This window comes from Aulonocara stuartgranti (genome assembly GCF_965226115.1).
Source record: "Aulonocara stuartgranti genome assembly, chromosome: 3".
Lineage (NCBI taxonomy): Eukaryota > Metazoa > Chordata > Actinopteri > Cichliformes > Cichlidae > Aulonocara > Aulonocara stuartgranti.
In genome coordinates this window covers 27,042,901-27,059,554 of record NC_138941.1, presented here as the reverse complement: position 1 = coordinate 27,059,554, position 16,654 = coordinate 27,042,901, and the positions used below count along the sequence as shown (strand labels likewise).

At 40.4% G+C, this 16,654-nt stretch overlaps 2 protein-coding genes across 3 annotated transcripts in view; both read left to right on the top strand.

Annotated features, from left to right (window-relative positions):
• Positions 1-660: 660 nt before the first annotated feature.
• Positions 661-5,109, top strand: haus4 (HAUS augmin-like complex, subunit 4). The gene is made up of 9 exons (XM_082528798.1): positions 661-871; positions 1,108-1,247; positions 2,314-2,445; positions 2,741-2,881; positions 3,093-3,189; positions 3,288-3,433; positions 4,292-4,422; positions 4,634-4,702; positions 4,788-5,109. Exons 1-9 carry the CDS (start codon positions 805-807, stop codon positions 4,969-4,971), a joined length of 1,107 nt encoding a protein of 368 aa, XP_082384924.1. The 5' UTR covers positions 661-804; the 3' UTR covers positions 4,972-5,109.
• Positions 5,110-7,753: 2,644 nt separating this feature from the next.
• Positions 7,754-16,654, top strand: part of dock11 (dedicator of cytokinesis 11) — an 80,416-nt gene continuing 71,515 nt past the window's right edge. For both annotated transcript variants that reach the window (XM_082525977.1, XM_082525976.1), the window contains exon 1: positions 7,754-8,085. In XM_082525977.1, coding sequence (XP_082382103.1) covers positions 7,981-8,085 — 105 coding nt within the window. In that variant the 5' untranslated portion in view covers positions 7,754-7,980. The remainder of the gene's footprint in view (positions 8,086-16,654) is intronic.

The window sequence follows — 16,654 nt, the reverse complement described above, 5'->3', positions numbered from 1 at the left end:
ATCGAGCTATAAGAGTCAAAGCACATTTTGATTATTCGTCAATTTTATTAACTGCTTGTTCAAGGAAAGCCCAGAGACACAGCAGTGCATGCCTTATCCTCTGTCATGTGGTTGTGAAATACCTGTTTGTAGATGGATAAGATGCCAATTATAAGGAACACAGGGAAAGAGAACCCAGAGGAGACAAAGCAAAAGTCCAACATCTTTAATCGGAGGTTATGCAGATAGTGAAGCAAACAAACCAAGTGAGCAGTAAGCAAAAAGTGAAGATTAAAAATTAATTAAAAAAAAAACAAATGAACAAGAAATGAACTAAAAATGTGATACAATTAAAAGTACAACAGGAAAATTGAAAATAAAAAGAATATCGAGGAGCAAAAGACACAAAAGAAAGAGAATATTCTGATAGTGTCATAATGGCCAAATGCGTTCTTTAGCTTCTAGTTGTTGTTACTGTAATTGTTGTTTAACAACAACAAACATTCAGTTTTATCTTAAGCCATGTCACTTTATTAATATTAATGTCAAAGGACGTTTAGTTGTTAGTGGGAAAAGATTAAAATCTCGATATTTTCCGCTTCAACACCTCACGCTCTCGTGAATAGCACGTTGCCGTCACCCAGGGACCGCTGTATGACCACGTGGTCCAGTTAGCCAATAAGAAGGCTTCCGGCAAACGCGCGCAACTTGATTCAGGAAGTACGTGTTTAAGATTTCAGCTCGTCTTCGTGTTTGAAAGAAATAGTTCACAAATCCACAAACCTCCTGTATGTTTGGATACTAAGGACAATAATTAATTGGAAAATGTCCGGTAGTACCGAGACAGCAAACATATCGTCGCTTGGGAAGGGTGACACTTTGCATCAACAGGGTAAGAAGACAAGTGGACTGCATATCTACTAGTAACCCTATATTGTAGCAATAACAGAAAGTAGATGTAATAAATTAACGTAGTTTAAAGTATTATCTATTAATGTATAAATAACGATGTTATTGTTAAATACGAAAGTAGGCTCTTTTAGCTTTATTTTCTTGCCAAATTTACTATTGTCCGTTTAGTTTGGCCGTCCTTAATTACTTCTCTGCATTTTGTGCCTTTCCCCTCAGTCCTCGCCTCCTTTCCACTGTGTCACATGACTGAAGAAGATCTGATCCAGAACCCGCAGTTTTGTAAACTCCTGGCCACTCTGGCACAGCATGTGGATCAAACCGGACTCACCGCTCCGCTGAAAACAGAGCTGGACAAGGTGTCTGTCGTTCCTGTTCCTATTTGTTTTTATCAACACAGAAGTTAATCAGTGTAGAGTTTTAAAAAATAATTCAAACTGGGTCATGGAACAGTTTTTCTTGTATTTTTTTTTGTCTTGTACTATTCAGAAATGAGGAGTCATAATTTGTCACACCTCTATGGAAATGAGATTTTAGTCCACTCATTATGATTCAATAAATAGTCTGTGACTTACTGACCTCTACTGGCGAGAACTAAGAATTGCAACAACATGGATCGACCCTTTCTCTGCTCAAGAGAACAGTCTTTTTTTTTAAAAAAAAACTGAAAAATACTGGAATAAAAGAAGCTGTTTGTTTATTTATAGTTTTAAGAGAGCTAACTTAACCTCTGTGTCGTTTACCAGAGAAACAGATTATGTTCGAATAACCTGCTCACTGGCAAATTTTCTCCTGCAAAACCTGAAAAAGCTGTGTGGATAGCCAGACATGTAGTGAGCGCTACATGGACTAAACAGCTGGACTAAATGTATCTTACAATGGGTTTTGTGAATACAGGCTTCAGGCAGTCTGAATATGTTGTAACAATATTTCATTTCAAAAGCTTTATTTGCATTGGATTGGTCATCAGAAGCCACAGAGTCAGATTTTTACATGTAAAGTGGAAGTTTCAGGTTGGACTACAATGTTAAAATCACAGAAGTCTTTTATGTTTGGTCCATATTTGTATTACATTTTATTTTCATCTCCTATAACCTCGTCAGGTAACAGGTGAACGATTGCATTTAAAAATGAAACTGAATTCAAATAGAGACCCTGATCTTTATTGACGGGGTTACCATTAATGCTTTGGTTTATTTTTCCAGCACCCATAAAGGTGCTTAATTCAAGATGGAGCGACTCATCGTTACCTAAGCCTGATCAGCTGTTCTCGACTCCAAATCTCAAAGGTTCCTGTCTCAGTGTTTAGGGTCTGGCTCCAAGTTTGTTAAGCCTTCTTTCTAGAACTGGGACAGGATCTGACCGATTTTGTGAGGTACTGTGTGAGTCCTTACATGTGTGAGTGTTTTGGGTTTTTTTTCCCAGGCTGAAAAGAAGCTGCAGATTCAGAAACTTCAATGGCTGCGCTCCGAGAGCCTGCACAGAGGGCTGCAGGAGATGATCCAGAACCACTGTGTCAGGAAGCACCATGCCACTGTACCCCCTGACCAGAACATGGTACATTTCACTTCTTTACACAGTTTAAAAGTGCATAAAGAGCTATCAGTGAGCTATGGACAGGCTAACAAGCATTCATTGTATGTTCTTTGTCAAATTTTGAGCAGATTTTCATCTCGCTGTACGGCTAAAACGACTTTATTGAATGTTTTTTATAGATAAACGGTCAGATAAAAGTTTATAGACAAAAGTTTATCACATGGAGTTTTTAATCGATTAGGAGACTCTTACTAATGATGATCTTAAAAAAAAATACATATAATAAAACAAATAATTTGCGTTTGTTCCTTTATAGTTCTATGAGACGATGGAGAGGTGTCTACTGGTGGCTCAGTGTGTCAGGCAGCTGGATCCCAGTAACACAACAAACCAGGACCAGCCGTCGGTCCTGGGCCTGACCCCCCAGCTCGTGATGGAGCTCATGCCTTCCGAGAAGGTGAATCATAAAATTCAGTACATGCAAGTTAAAATCTGTTTGGGATGTGCTGCATCTGTTTAGCGTAAACCCATAAAAACATGCACACCACCAGAACCGTTTGGGAAACTTCTTTTAATATTCCTTTTATTTTATTTTATTTTTTTTTTTTTGATAATGAATTCAAACTACAAATGCTTTCCTCATGCCCACGCTGTATTTTCTTTACTAGAATGTACAAAGTCTGAAACAGGGTCTACCAAGACAGCTGGAGAAACATCTCAAAGAAAAGTGTCTGAGCCTTCTCTCTTACTATCAGCCTGAATGGGGTACAGCAGCTACAAACACTTTCACCACATGGCTTCATACCACGTCATTCTGTTCACTCGACACAACGACTAACCTGCTGTTTTGTGATTTCTTCTAGAGCATGAGAGCGAGGGTCTAAAGATGGCCAAGCTGTCTCATCTGTCAGCACAGCTGGACAAAGAGAAGAAAAGAGCAGAAAGTCTGAAGGAGACGTGCAGAGAAAACACGGTTCTTCTGCAGAGACAGACTGAGCTCTACCTCACTGTAAGGGAATGCTTTTAGTGGGGATATCGATCAGCAGTCCAGTCTATTTCATGCAGTTCTGTGTTTACTGTAACGCTATAATTTTACTAATGAATACCAGTATAGTGAATTACTATTCTTCAATTTAATTTTGTTACATTTTATTTCTCACATTAAATTTTTACTACAAAATTAAGAGAAAAAAAAGTAAGTTTTATGCTTTCATCAATCATCCCAGGCTCTTTCTTTGAGTGAGGGATTCAGCTCATTACATTAACACTGACAGTGGATTAGCAGACACCTGAAGCCAAAGTATTGGTATCTTATTAGAAGTGGAAAAAGCTGGATCCATGAATTCCTGCACCTGTGATTTTCTGCACACTGCATCATTCATCAAAATGCTCATTCTGACTTGACTAAGTGGTTATTATCCTGAGACCAACATTTATAAGGTATCCTTGAGGAAAAACTGCATCAGCTCATCATTGTCTGGTTCTGCTTTTTTATTTTGATGAAATTAAAATGTATTACAAAGTTCTGATATGAGCAAGTCACCACACCACATATAATTTTAAACTATTATATAAACAAACTTGAACCGCAGTCAGATTTGATAAAACATGGTTTTAAAATGCTCGGGTCAGAAAGCCAAAAACATGGGGCGCTAGTAGTAATAAGCAAGCTTGCAAGTCACAAAGTCACAGTGCTAACTAGCTTCTTTTTAAAGTGATAGCACTGCAAGCATGAATTGGTCGAGGCACTTGGGGAAGGGGGGGAATAAGGATATGCTTCGAGGAAATGTACTCACCACATTAAGCTGCATGAAATGCGTAAATGTGTTCTGTTTGCTTAGTCACTGTTTGCTCTTTTCATACACAGGAGCTGACAAAGTGCATTCAGCTTTTCCAGTCTTTCATCTTGAACCACAGGCTGAAGATCCAGACAGATCTGGACAGGAAGAAATTGGATTACTTTGAAGGCAAATGTGAATTAATCTTGCAGAAGATAAAGTAAGCCGTTTTCAGTGCTTCAGTACATCAGACTTGGTTTCTATATAAGGCCATTTGCATTACGCTAACGCTCTCGTAAATCAGATAGTTGGACTGCATTTCGTACTAAGAATGTTTTAATCCAGTGCTGATAGTCCAGTCGTGACTCATAGTCAAAAATGAGATGCATTAACTATACACACATTCCTGTTTCTCATGTTCATTTTTAAAGGGCAGAGATGGTGGAAATCCAGCTGGATACATACACGCCTGACTCGATTTCTGCTCACAGAAAAATAAGGCAAGACTAAAATTCTTCTGTTGAAGCTACATTCTGACTGATCCCTTTGTCCAAACCTAACCAGCTCGTCGGATCTCATTTTCAGGGAGAAGCTGGAGTCTGAGCTGAAGGCGTGTAAAGCGGAAAAGCAGTCTGTCGAGTTAAAGCTGGCCTCCTTCGAGATCTTGGGCAAAGACTTTGAGGCGCTGGCCGAGGAGTACTGCAGATTACGGCAGGAGATGGAGATGAAGAACTGGGCACTGAAAGAATTCACCCAGTATAACGACTAAGTGAAGGGCGTATCTGATGCTGACACATGCCAGCCTTGCCCTCATCCCGCTCTGGAATTCCACAGAATGACATGCTGGCTTTTAATTGTTGGACACTGTGGTGTGACGTGAATCAAATAAAGTTGGCTCTGAACATTGCTCTGTGGTCCCGCCGTGCCTTATTCACGCCACAGACACAAACTGTGGGCCTTTAGCCTGCAGTAACTTTGTAGCATGTCCATATTATTTCAGATAACAGGACTCCTGAAAGTGCCACTGAAGTGGTTCAGGCTTTTTAGTTTAAACCTGCTTTGCATGATTCACAGTTCAAAACAGAAACAGTCTGATTCTTCTTCCCTCTGCCAGAGCTGCAACGTCCTTTGACATCATCTACGAGCTGAGTCCATTGATTCATCTGGCTTAATTATTGATACTTTGCTGAGATCATCATGATGAGGGCATGAATATGAATTTGTGCCAAGAAGATGCAAAATTGCATTTATTTATTTTTAATCACCCTGCAGTCATAAAGAGTCCTTCAAAAAATTCCAGATCCGCATTAAGTTGACTCCAAAACCTTTGCTGGACAAAATGTTTGCGTGACCTCCACATGTTTATGAGTAATGCAGAGATTAATAAAGCTATTCATTTGAATAAGATAAGCACTGTTACAGTAAACTTATAATATCTTTCATGTGGCTACATTAACATTTTGGATTGCTTTCTAATATTGACATTATTGTTGTTATTATTAGTGGAAATTCATACATCTTTATGGACACTGAAAAGTGTGCATGTCAGTTGTAGGTGGAAGAGCATGAGTGAAGCATCTATTCAGTGCCTCAGTCCAACGTTGTCTGAAGATAAAAGTCTTCCTTTAACAGTTTATGTAACTATGTAATATAAATTTTCAATTCATTTATTAAACTTACTAACAGCCTGTGTTCATATTGTTGTTTCTTTGAGCTGACGGCTTCTCTCACTGCAGGTCCTGACAGGCACACAGCATCCTTTCATACAGGCTGGTGCTCATGTGTCAACACTTGATCCTAAATGAAATATAAACTTTGTCAGGACAAGAAAACTGAAGTGCATGCAGTGGGACATTAACATGAGTGTGAGTCAGCTGCTCTCATAAATAGCTTTGTACCTCTTAAACGATGCCTGACAAAGTTACCTTATATTATAATAAAAAGTTAAAAAAGACTGTAACTGAAACAAGCGGCCTCCCTCACTGCTAAACTGCACATTCAAACATAAAACTGAACCGCTGCAGACTACAGGTGGCACTTCGTTTGCTGCAGTTTGTGGAATAGTCCACAGGGTGGCAGTGTACTATTAGCTTTACCTGGAGCCAGCTATCGCACCTGAAGGATGAGATTCGGTAACTGATAAACAACCTGTTTCACATCTTCGGAACAATGTTTTATAATCCAAGACATCAAATGAGCCAAATTCCTGCGTACTAATACTTCAGATGTCACAAGATGCGCTCTAATAAATATATATAAAGGGGACACATACTTAATTTATTCCCGGCATTCTTTAACTCTTATAGAGCAGTTTTGCACAGTTCAAAATAGTCCTTGTTTGTTTTATTCCTGACCTCGTCACAACCCCTTCTTAACTCCCTTCCTCCTCCATTTAAACCAAATTTCTTCCCATTGGCTGCCCCTCTGAAACAAAAGGTTTGATCAACAGATAGATAGATAGATAGATAGATAGATAGATAGATAGATAGATAGATAGATAGATAGATAGATAGATAGATAGATAGATAGATAGATAGATAGATAGATGACACACTGACAGTATGTTGGATATACAATAAAAACTAAAGATTAAACATCACAAAGTTCAAATTTTCAAAGAAACAAAGAAACAAACAGACAATTTGCTGTGGCGCTGTACCCTTGTTAAGTGGATGGATGTGACCAGAAACATAACGTATACAGACATCAAACCATGGGCGTAACAACTCTGTGATGGGCCAGGGGAGGATATTTTTCTGGGCCCTTGCCCCCACGTTATACCACATTCTGTGTGTGTGTGTTTATATTTGGATGAAGGGGAAATGGTTATGTTTCAGTCTTCTATAATCATCTCTCAGAATTTCATCTGTTCAGCTTTGCACTCAGTACAGCCCTTGATAACACCACTAAAGTCTAAAGTCATCCTGATCTCTTCTCTCCTTCCTTCCTTTTCTGAGCACCGCTTTTTTTGTTCTTTTTGTGTGTCTTGATAAACATCATTAACAAAAACAAACTCCTCTATAAGATTCAAAAGAAAATTGTTGCACAGATAGCTGGTAGAGCTGACTTATGAGACGAATAATTATCAATTTGAAAATTCAGAATACGTTTTAATGACCAATAAATCACTGCGATTTCTAATTTCCACAATAAATAGTTAAAACAACAAAACACAGCTTTAAGCTTCTCATATATTTTGAAACTGATTTTGTTTTGTTTTTTGTTTTTGGAAGTCTTGATTGTTAATGTGCCTTTCTGTACATCACTTATTAAATTTCGTTTTTGTGATATTTTATTTATGGACTTCTACTTCTTTTTGTCGCTTATCCTAGTAATGTAAATTTCAGGCTTTTTTTTTTCAAGAATAAGTAATACCTAAAAAGCCCACCTGTGACGCTAAAAAAAATGTAATAAACTCTCCAAATGCGACCTGTGTTTGCAGTCCTTGTATGTGGACCGTGTTATCATCTCACACTGACGATCTTTGAATCTGCTCTCCGCCGGGGCGGGAGAAACGGAAGTGGGTCCGAGTGAAGCATCTCACGCTGTCAGCCCCTCTTTGGTCTCCTTCCAACATCATCAGCAGCAGCGGTGGCAGCACCACCAGCAGCAACGGCCCCGCCTCGCGACGTGAACCGCTGGCTGGTTCACCTCCAGCACCGTCTCACATCTGGCTGTCAGGAAACAGCGCTGCCCGCCGCTCCGTCCGGTACCGCGGCATGCTCATATCCGAAGAAGAAGAGGAAGAGGATTTTTATTTATCTAAAAGGGGAGCGAAATGTCTGAGGTGCGAAAATTCACAAAGAGGCTGAGCAAACCCGGGACGGCCGCGGAAGTCAGACAGAGCGTGTCGGAGGCTGTGAGGACCACCGTGGACCTTGTGGTGAGCGGAGCTTTTTAAAGGCTGGCTGTGAACCGGTCATTTTAGCCACCAGGGATAATGTAACTCATAGCCGACCCCCTCCACCCCCCTCCACTCTGCCCTCCTCGGGGAGGATAAGCCTATACGGACTAGTCCTCCTTTCTAGGTGGCTGCTCTTCTTCCTGGACTTTTATGTCTGTTTTGTGAGTTTTCGCGCTCCGTCCGTGTCCTCATTATTACATCTTTCTGTAAAGCCCTGGTATGTCTGCATAACTGCCACTGCTGCAACCTGTGCAAAGGCTTATAAACCAGGGTCACTGTGGGAGCAGGTATGTGCTTTAAATCCACTCCACGTGGTGGCTTGGTTTTTCTAAACGGCCTTTATTTGAAATAAATAAATAAAATGACAGCGTCCTCTAGCACACACGCTTTCTCAGCTCTGTGCGGCTCCTTTTGTGTGCTGGCGGATGAAGAGCAGTGCCAGTTGGACAGCTGCAGCAGCATGGCTTCCCTGTCCTTGCCTTGGAGCAGTGTGTGTGTGTCTGGCTGTGAGTGCTCGCCTCTCTGTTTCTGCTGGAAATTGCTCACATTGTGCATAGAGAAGCCTGTCTCCGTAATTGCTTTTTATCACATTTGTCTCGATGGTTGTGCAAAGCAGAAGGTGTTCTTTGAATGAATGTCGATGCTGGTGGCTGTCATTGGGATTAGGCGCAGTGGCTTGAAATGAACAGCGTTTAGTATCCTGCTGATGCAGCATTTGTGTGTCAGGGGAAGGATTTTCATAACAGTAAATCGAAGGCGTGACATTTGTCTTGAAGTTAAACCACAGTGATGTCAGCGCAGCATCAACACTTGCCTAATAATGACTTGTTTTCTTTTTCTTTTAACAAAATGCATCTGCCAACTCATCCGCTTTGTGTTTGTGTGACTGCGGCTTCTTGCATCTTTTTCCTTTTAGTTCTAGGTTAGTTTGGATAAGAGATAAACTCTTGTTCCCCTTGAGATCAGTCTCATGATGCTCATCTTGAGTTGTGTGATGTAAGGCGTTTCCAAGTTTAAAAACCCTGTGATAAGGCACTGATTGTTTTTCTTTTTACAGAGGTGAGAGTGTTGTGTGGCTGTGTGTATGTCTACTGTTTCCTGTTTTAAGGTTGGGCTGCAGCTGAGAACAAATGCTGTTTTGTGGAGGGTGCATGGCCTGTGCTAATTTCACATGGGGATTCCCTTGGGCATGCTGTGACCAATGCATCCTCTGTGACTGTGTCTGCGGATTCATTCTTAGCTTAGTCTCAGGAGAGTTGGTCTTATAGGAAGAGGACTCTACTCCTGGGCCCCAACAGGAAAAAAATAACTATCTTATCAGTTTCTAAGGAGAATGTTGAATAAAACTTAAAGTTGGGCTATGATACTCATTACAGGCTCCATATTTTTATTCTTGCTAGATTAGATTTCTGTAATTCATTTCAAGTAATCAGTATTTCTGCTGGGCCTTGGGGAAGCCCCTCACTATCTGAAGCAAGTTGTTTTGATCTCTTCTCTAGAGTGCATAAGGCAAAAACAGTTTGTTCCTAAAGTAGTAGTAAATTCTTTAAGTAGGAATAATTCTCCAACCGTCTTGAAGAACATTCGGAGCTCTGCTGTGGTTATCGGTCGCTGTCGAAGTGTCGAAACACTGCATCAGTCATGTTGAGGTCTGGGTATTGGTACATCCATGACTTCTAGAGTTATTTTGTGAGATGGTATTGCATGGTGGATTAAAATCTAATAGTTCTTTTCTGCCTTCATAAATTCATCAATTTCGACGAGATCCCAAACACCAGTGAGTGAAATGCAGTCCCAAACCCTCATAAGAGCCTCTGCTGAGTTTTACACATGGCTGTAAAAACTCACTATTGGACTTTTCTCTTGAAGCCGTCTGACTTTTTCTCATCTCTTTAGAAGATCTGTTTTCACAGCTTGTTTGATTTTGAGCCTTGTGTAATTTGACGTACTCCAGCCTTTTCTCCCCATTTCCCTTCTCTAAGAGTGGCTTCATGACAGTCCCTCTTCTATTGAGATCATTGCTGATGATGTTTCAGCGAACACTGGATGAATCAACTGAAGGCCCAGATGTGTCTCTCAGGTCCTAAACAGGACATAGGACTTCCTGTTTCTTAAGGACATGACTTTCAGATACTGGTCGTCTGGTGTAAAAAACTTTTTAGTCCTGATACTTTTTCGCTTATCCTCCATTTGTCCACTTTCCTTCATTTTTTTAAGGACATACTGCAAACTATGTTGAAATATACCACGTTTTTGGCTAATAGGCTTTTGTTGGAATGGACGTACAAAAACTACAGTTTTATGTTTGTGTTATCTTTGATATTTTTCATAGATTCAACAAAAGAAATGGGAACAAATTCTATGTTTTTGCGACAGGCTGTAATTACCAACATTAAAATTGGCTCTTTGCTAAGCTGTCTGTGCAGACATCCCCTGATTAGGTACCTGTTTTATGCTTGAATGATTCATATGCCAGCGTTATCTGGGTTAACGAAGCAAACAAACAAAAAGCACCCAGGGTCCAAATCAAGACTTTAAGGATCTTCAGAAAGCTCAGAGAACTATCGGTCGAGACCAGTTTAAAAGATGCAACAGAATCTGGATCCTTGGAAGCCAAAGATTTTTGCACAGTGTTATATATGGGATAAAACATAGAAAAACTAAAAGGAAACTACACAATGGAGAACATGTGGGTTTTTGTCTGGCCTTGAGCCAACTGTGTTCCATGGAAATTCCCATTAGAGATGTGTTAGTGGTTATTGGGCTTCCTGCTGTTCCTAGAAAGTCCTGCTATCAAATCCACATCTGTGTGTGTGTTTTGTTTTCTATTATATTAAATTGCTTTGAACCAATTGGACAATGATAACGTACCAATCCTAAAATTGAAACCGTGTGATTACCGCTCTGTGTTGTGCCGGTGTCTCTGGCGTTATTTAATCTGACTTGATAAATGTGAGTCCTGCTGTGTGTTCTCAGGTAATCTGATAACAAGTACACAGTGATTTATAATTTCAGAAAACAGCCACTGGGAGTTGCTGGGATCTGTGGTGTGTCTGTGGTTCACACATTTGCCTTTCATGCAAAAGTCCCCTGGTTTGAGACCAGGAGGAGTCATAAACCCAGCCTCAGGGGGTCAGAAGGTAGTGTGTCCCACGTGTTGGTGGCAAGCCTGAGTAAATGGGAGGGTTGCAATGGATGAAAAAATAAGTCCAATATAAGGATCCATCTGCTGTAGTGCCCCACTGGGGAAATAAAGGAAGTGGGAAGTAGGGCTGGGCGATATGGCCTAAAATTCATATCCCGATATAATTTGAAGCACGTGCGGTAACGATATATATCACGATATATTCTTTTCTTCTGTATAACGTATTTTCCACACTATAAGGCACACTTAAAATCCTTTAATTTTCTCAAAAATCGAGAGTGCGCCTTACGTATGAATTCTGGTTGTGCTCACTGGCCTCGAACCGATTTGGGCATACAGAAATCTGTTAAAAAATGTTTTAGTACAACTTTGGTAAGCCGCACTGCTTGATGGATTGTCAGAGCATTACGGCTGCCATAGTGAAGAGCTTCACGGAGTAATCTGGGTCCAAAACTCCGTCTTCTTCAGGTCCCAAAGTCAAACGAACACAGAGTTAAAAACGGTCTAAATTCTTTCATCTTTAATTAAATCATCAGCGTTGCTGCTTTATCAGGTGTAACAATTAAGTTTAACGTCCAGGCATCCATGAAAACAGGATTTATTAAATTTAACGGAGTTAGAAGTTAACAGGAAGTTAGCTCGCTAGTTTCCACCTAAACATTTCATACCATGTTCTGACAGAGATTTTTGAAACTAATTAAAGCATACAGCTCTGCTGTCACTTCCAACATAAATGAAGACAGAAAACTAAACAGCAGTGGCGTTTGCAGGGTTACTGAAGTTGGACTAGCTGGTATATAATGTTGTGCTACGTGATTGCTAGCGACACAGCTATGTTAGCATAACATTAGCACAGTGAAGCTGGAGGATGAAGCTAACTTTTTTTCCACTCGATAAAAGTTAACGTGAGGGATTCTGGTGGTCAGGGACAAATGCAGTCGCATAGCAGGATGCTATACACGGGCCAAACTTCAGTCAGGAGAACAACTGAGATTATTCATCCACAATACGAGGTTAGTTATTAATATACTGCAACATAGAGCAGCTGCGAGAGAATTCAACATTAATGAATCAATGTTACGGAAGTGGAGGAAGCGCAGTTTTTGGCTTTTTGCCATGACTGTCGCCCAACGTAAGTTGCAGATGATAATGGTTTTAGCCGCTGAGATGCTTTCGACCAAAACCGGCGCAGCTTGATGACATCATCAACATGCGCTATCGCGATAGAGCGATATAGTCAAAATCTCTATCGTTGGCCAAATTTATATCGTTTCTATCGTATATCGTTTATATCGCCCACCCCTAGTGGGAAGTAGCTATAAAAATGTTGGAATCCAGCTTTTTAAATGTGAAAATGAAATATCTTTGGATTTTGGACTAGTGGCACAGGAAGCCATCGATATATTGGCTGAATGTCGGTTTGGCAGATATGGGGGTTGATGACTCATGTCATTGTTTCTACAAATAAGGTAGCATTTTCCAAAGTCAGTGGTCATTTAATCTGTTGAAGAGTGAAGAGATTTTTTTAAAATCTATTTTATAAATGGAATTTTTTTTCCCCCTCGTAAAAAGAGATATTTGATTGGTCAAATTGAAAATTAATAGCTGAGCATCATCCTTCAGATGGATCCCATTCTAAGGGTCTTGGAGTGCATCTGATGGTAGTCCCAATAGGAGCATTGCTGCATATCCGCTAGCTCTCCAAGGACTGCAGGTTAGAGCAGCACGCCAGCTCCCAGCAGATCTCTGGAGCAAAAGAAGGAATTCTATTGCCAGCTGGCAATTAGCCTCCATTTGACTGCAGGGTGATAGACTCTGTGGGAAAGTGGCTAAATGATACCGAGCACTGCCGCAAAAGCCGTCAGACTGGAGAACCAGTCACAAGTGAAAACACAAAGTGGGAAGAGTCGGGCCTAGCTGATTGGCAGTGACTAAACTTTCAAAATAAATCGATTGTGGATGGCTAAAAAAGGAGGAAAAGATCCCTAAAAGTTGTTCCTAATTCCAAGTTTAATCGTTAGCAAGTTTTTATGTGTGGGAAATACTGTACAAAAAACAAAAGAATTGGTACTGGCATGTGATATGAGTCATATTGGTATTTTAAATATAGCTTTGTCATAATCAGGGTATCTAAATAAAACAAGATGCCTGAGTGCATCTTGTTTCCATGGATTGTTGTCAGATATTCTGTAGACAATCGATACAGAAATCTATAAATAAATAGATTCATTTATTAATAAATTCTATAGATATCCTGTAACCCATGACATTACGGAGAAAACAGAGAACAGAGACAGGTGTAACTAAGAACAGATATGCTTTTTTCTAGATTAAGTAAAGATTAAAGATCAAGTCGTTGTTTGTTTGTTTTTTTAAAGAGACAGGAAGTAAGAGAAAGATTAAGCAGACGTATGCCTGTGCGTCTCACTTACACACAGATTGGAGTACTTAGTGGGGTCAGCTGTGGGACAGTGGAGCTGCTTTATGCTGTATGTGACTCTAATGTCAGTGTGTGTATATACTGTGTAAGCTCCCCTCTTAAAAGTAATGAAATCCACTCGGTCACGTTGGAGTCGCGAGTGCCTTACATCTGCAGAACCATAATGGGACACAGACATCTGGAAATGCATGCTGCCCAACATCATCGTCATCATTGTAGTCCTATGGAGGCGGGCTGGGAGTTGTGCTTTGTACTCAGTGAATGTAGCTCACTGATAGCTGAGAGAAGTGAGTGTGTGTCCTAATTGGAGGTGGCAACAGTTTAAAGAGCCTCGACTGCTTTCAAGCTACACCCAAGTGTTGCGCTACATCCCTTTGATTGTTTTCAGCTCTCTTTGTGCCTCTCTGTTTCTCAATCAGTGACACCGCCTGTGGCTGCAAAGCTTCTTCAGTAAAAGCAGAACTTGCTCCTTCACAACTTGCTTCCTCTTACTCCCTCCTTCTGTCTGTAACGTGATCACCGTTGCAGTGGAGGCAGTGCGTGCTGCCGAGCCTGTCACCTCTGACTTGTAGCGCTGCGGTTCAGGCTTGTTGCACATGACAGGAAGCAGAGCTGCTGTGTTGGGTGCAGGGGCGGTGCACAGCCATATGTAATGGTTTTACCAGACTTGTAGGTGTTGTTTTGCTGCCGCCGGGTCTGCATGTAAAATGATAGCACAGATGCTACATAGCAGCATAAATAGGAAAATACTTAAATCCACATAGCACAAGTACCATTAGGGTCAGGAAGTTTTTATTTAAATTAGTGGTTTAAAAAATGCGAGACACAGGGTTTGTGTGGACTGCCAAGAAAGTCAGGCTCTGGTGGAAAATTGTGGAGGAACATGTACATGTACCACACTTCTTTCACAGGCTAAATTACTGGTTACTTACAAAAGGGAGAACTTTCTCTTCATTTATGGCTCATGCACAGATGCCACCATATTCAAGAAGCCGACATGCACTCCTGAAACATGCACCCTGATTTGAAGATTTAGGGTTTTGGAGAAAACGAAAAGCATTTGTTTTGGTTTAAAATGAAATAAAATTGATCAAAATGGCAATAATTACCATGTTAAAACTCAAACTGACTGTGTTAGCACATCTGAAATTATTTCTGTACAACTTTATTTGTACAGCAAATTTGAAAACACAGAATTACAAAGTGCTTCATGGTATCAATAAAAGCCAAATGTTAAAGATTAGAATACATGTTCCAGCATACAGACACACAATCAGCTGTAGGGTAACAGATTCATTCATAAATAGGTGTAAACTGTGGCCCAAAACAAGGGGAAAAGATTAAGGTAAAGCAAACCTGTAAAAATGTGTTTTCAGCAGCAGTTTGAAACAAACGTTCAAAGTTTAAGATCTGATTCTAAAGTAAGAGCGTGGAAGTGTTAGGAGAGCTGGATCAGATGATTTGTGACGCTGGCTGCAGTGATAGAGTCTCAGTAGCGCTCATGTATAACAGGAGCCTGTCCAAAGTGGATGTAGCTAGTTGTTTGTCTGGAGCATCATCTTTAGTTTCTTTAAAAATAAAGTTAATAAAGTTATCATTTGAGCCTGGAGTCATCTATTACAAGTCTTACCTCGGGGTCTCCCACTTTCCCCTCTGTTCTAGTTAGAGCTAGTCTGCAAATCTGTGAACACATTTGGATGGATTTTCTGAGCTCAGCTCTTTGAACAAGCAAACAAGCAGAGCTCTTATTTTTTGCCTTTTCACTTTTCTTTAAAAAAACAAAAAATAAACAAAGTGCAAAGTGGTCCCACACCTTTTACTTAACTAAACTGAAGAAGCCTGCACTTGTCTAAATCCAGCGCACTTTCGAAAATTGTAATATGCCCCAAAATATCCAATATGTCAGGAAGAAATTTGAGGAAACGATACAAAAAAACAGCTGGCATTTTGGTTTTGAGCTTCAACTTTACTTTTTCACACACTGTAAAAATACAGCCTAAATAGGGAGTGTATAGCAATATATGAGATGTTGCTGAAGACATATATATAGGCTCTTTTCATGCAATCAAAGGGGTGAATGCTATATTTGATCATAAAGCTGGATATTTCCAAAAGGCCTATGTGAGAGCTTGGATCCAGCCGGAATAATTGCACAGGTAAACAATCCTAATGATAGGCTTAACCTAAAGTGAAGAGAGAGGGGGGCAAGCAGGAGCCAAACTACTGCCTTTCTGTTGCAATAGAAGCACAAAGCTCTAATCTCAGCTACATGAATGGAAATATGACAGAGTACAAGGTGGAAAATCGCTCAGTCAGTCTCTTCCAGCTGCAAAGCTCAGTCAGCTCTTTACAACCTCGGCTCCTTAGATTCCTCACTGCGTCTGCCCACTAAGCGTGTATCAGACTATGTAGCAGCGGCTCACTAATGGGGCACAGACGCTGATCAAATCCATACAGTCTGATTGCCTCCAAGCAGCGTGGTGTCGCTGAGCCAGAGCCTTGTCGGGCTAAGCTTTTCATCACTTTTCTCTCTGCTTAACTTGAGCTTAAAATGGAACTTTGTTGGAATTAATTTTCAATCCTTCCAAGTGGGCTAGATTTATATGTGAGATCACATTCTGACCCAGTTGTGGAAAGCTACAGTGAACAGAGGCTGCATGCCTCTTTAAGACACCGTGGAAAGGCCCATTTGTTGTCATCTACTTCTCTATGAAACTTAAAACAGGAAGTCGTGATAGTTTGTTGTGGTATTTGGTTGAACTTGCTTTTTTTTAGTTTCATTATGTCTCTGTCAAGCTTTATCAGACTTCATGAATCGATGAAGTTGTTGCCTTTGCTACCCTTTCAGTCCTTACCTGAGACTTTATCTTCAGTTCCTTCCGTTTTTGTCATCTTTTGCTTTATTTCCCCCCCATCAGCCCACATTTCTCCCAGCAGCTGTTTTCCTGCACTGTGACAGCCCT

Bases quoted from the DNA above. Each gene is read 5' to 3' on its own strand.
- haus4 (XM_082528798.1), top strand. From the start codon at position 805: ATGTCCGGTAGTACCGAGACAGCAAACATATCGTCGCTTGGGAAGGGT. The intron at 1,248-2,313 runs GTGTCTGTCGTT...TTTTTTTCCCAG, and splicing joins TGAAAACAGAGCTGGACAAG to GCTGAAAAGAAGCTGCAGAT. The intron at 2,446-2,740 runs GTACATTTCACT...GTTCCTTTATAG, and splicing joins TACCCCCTGACCAGAACATG to TTCTATGAGACGATGGAGAG.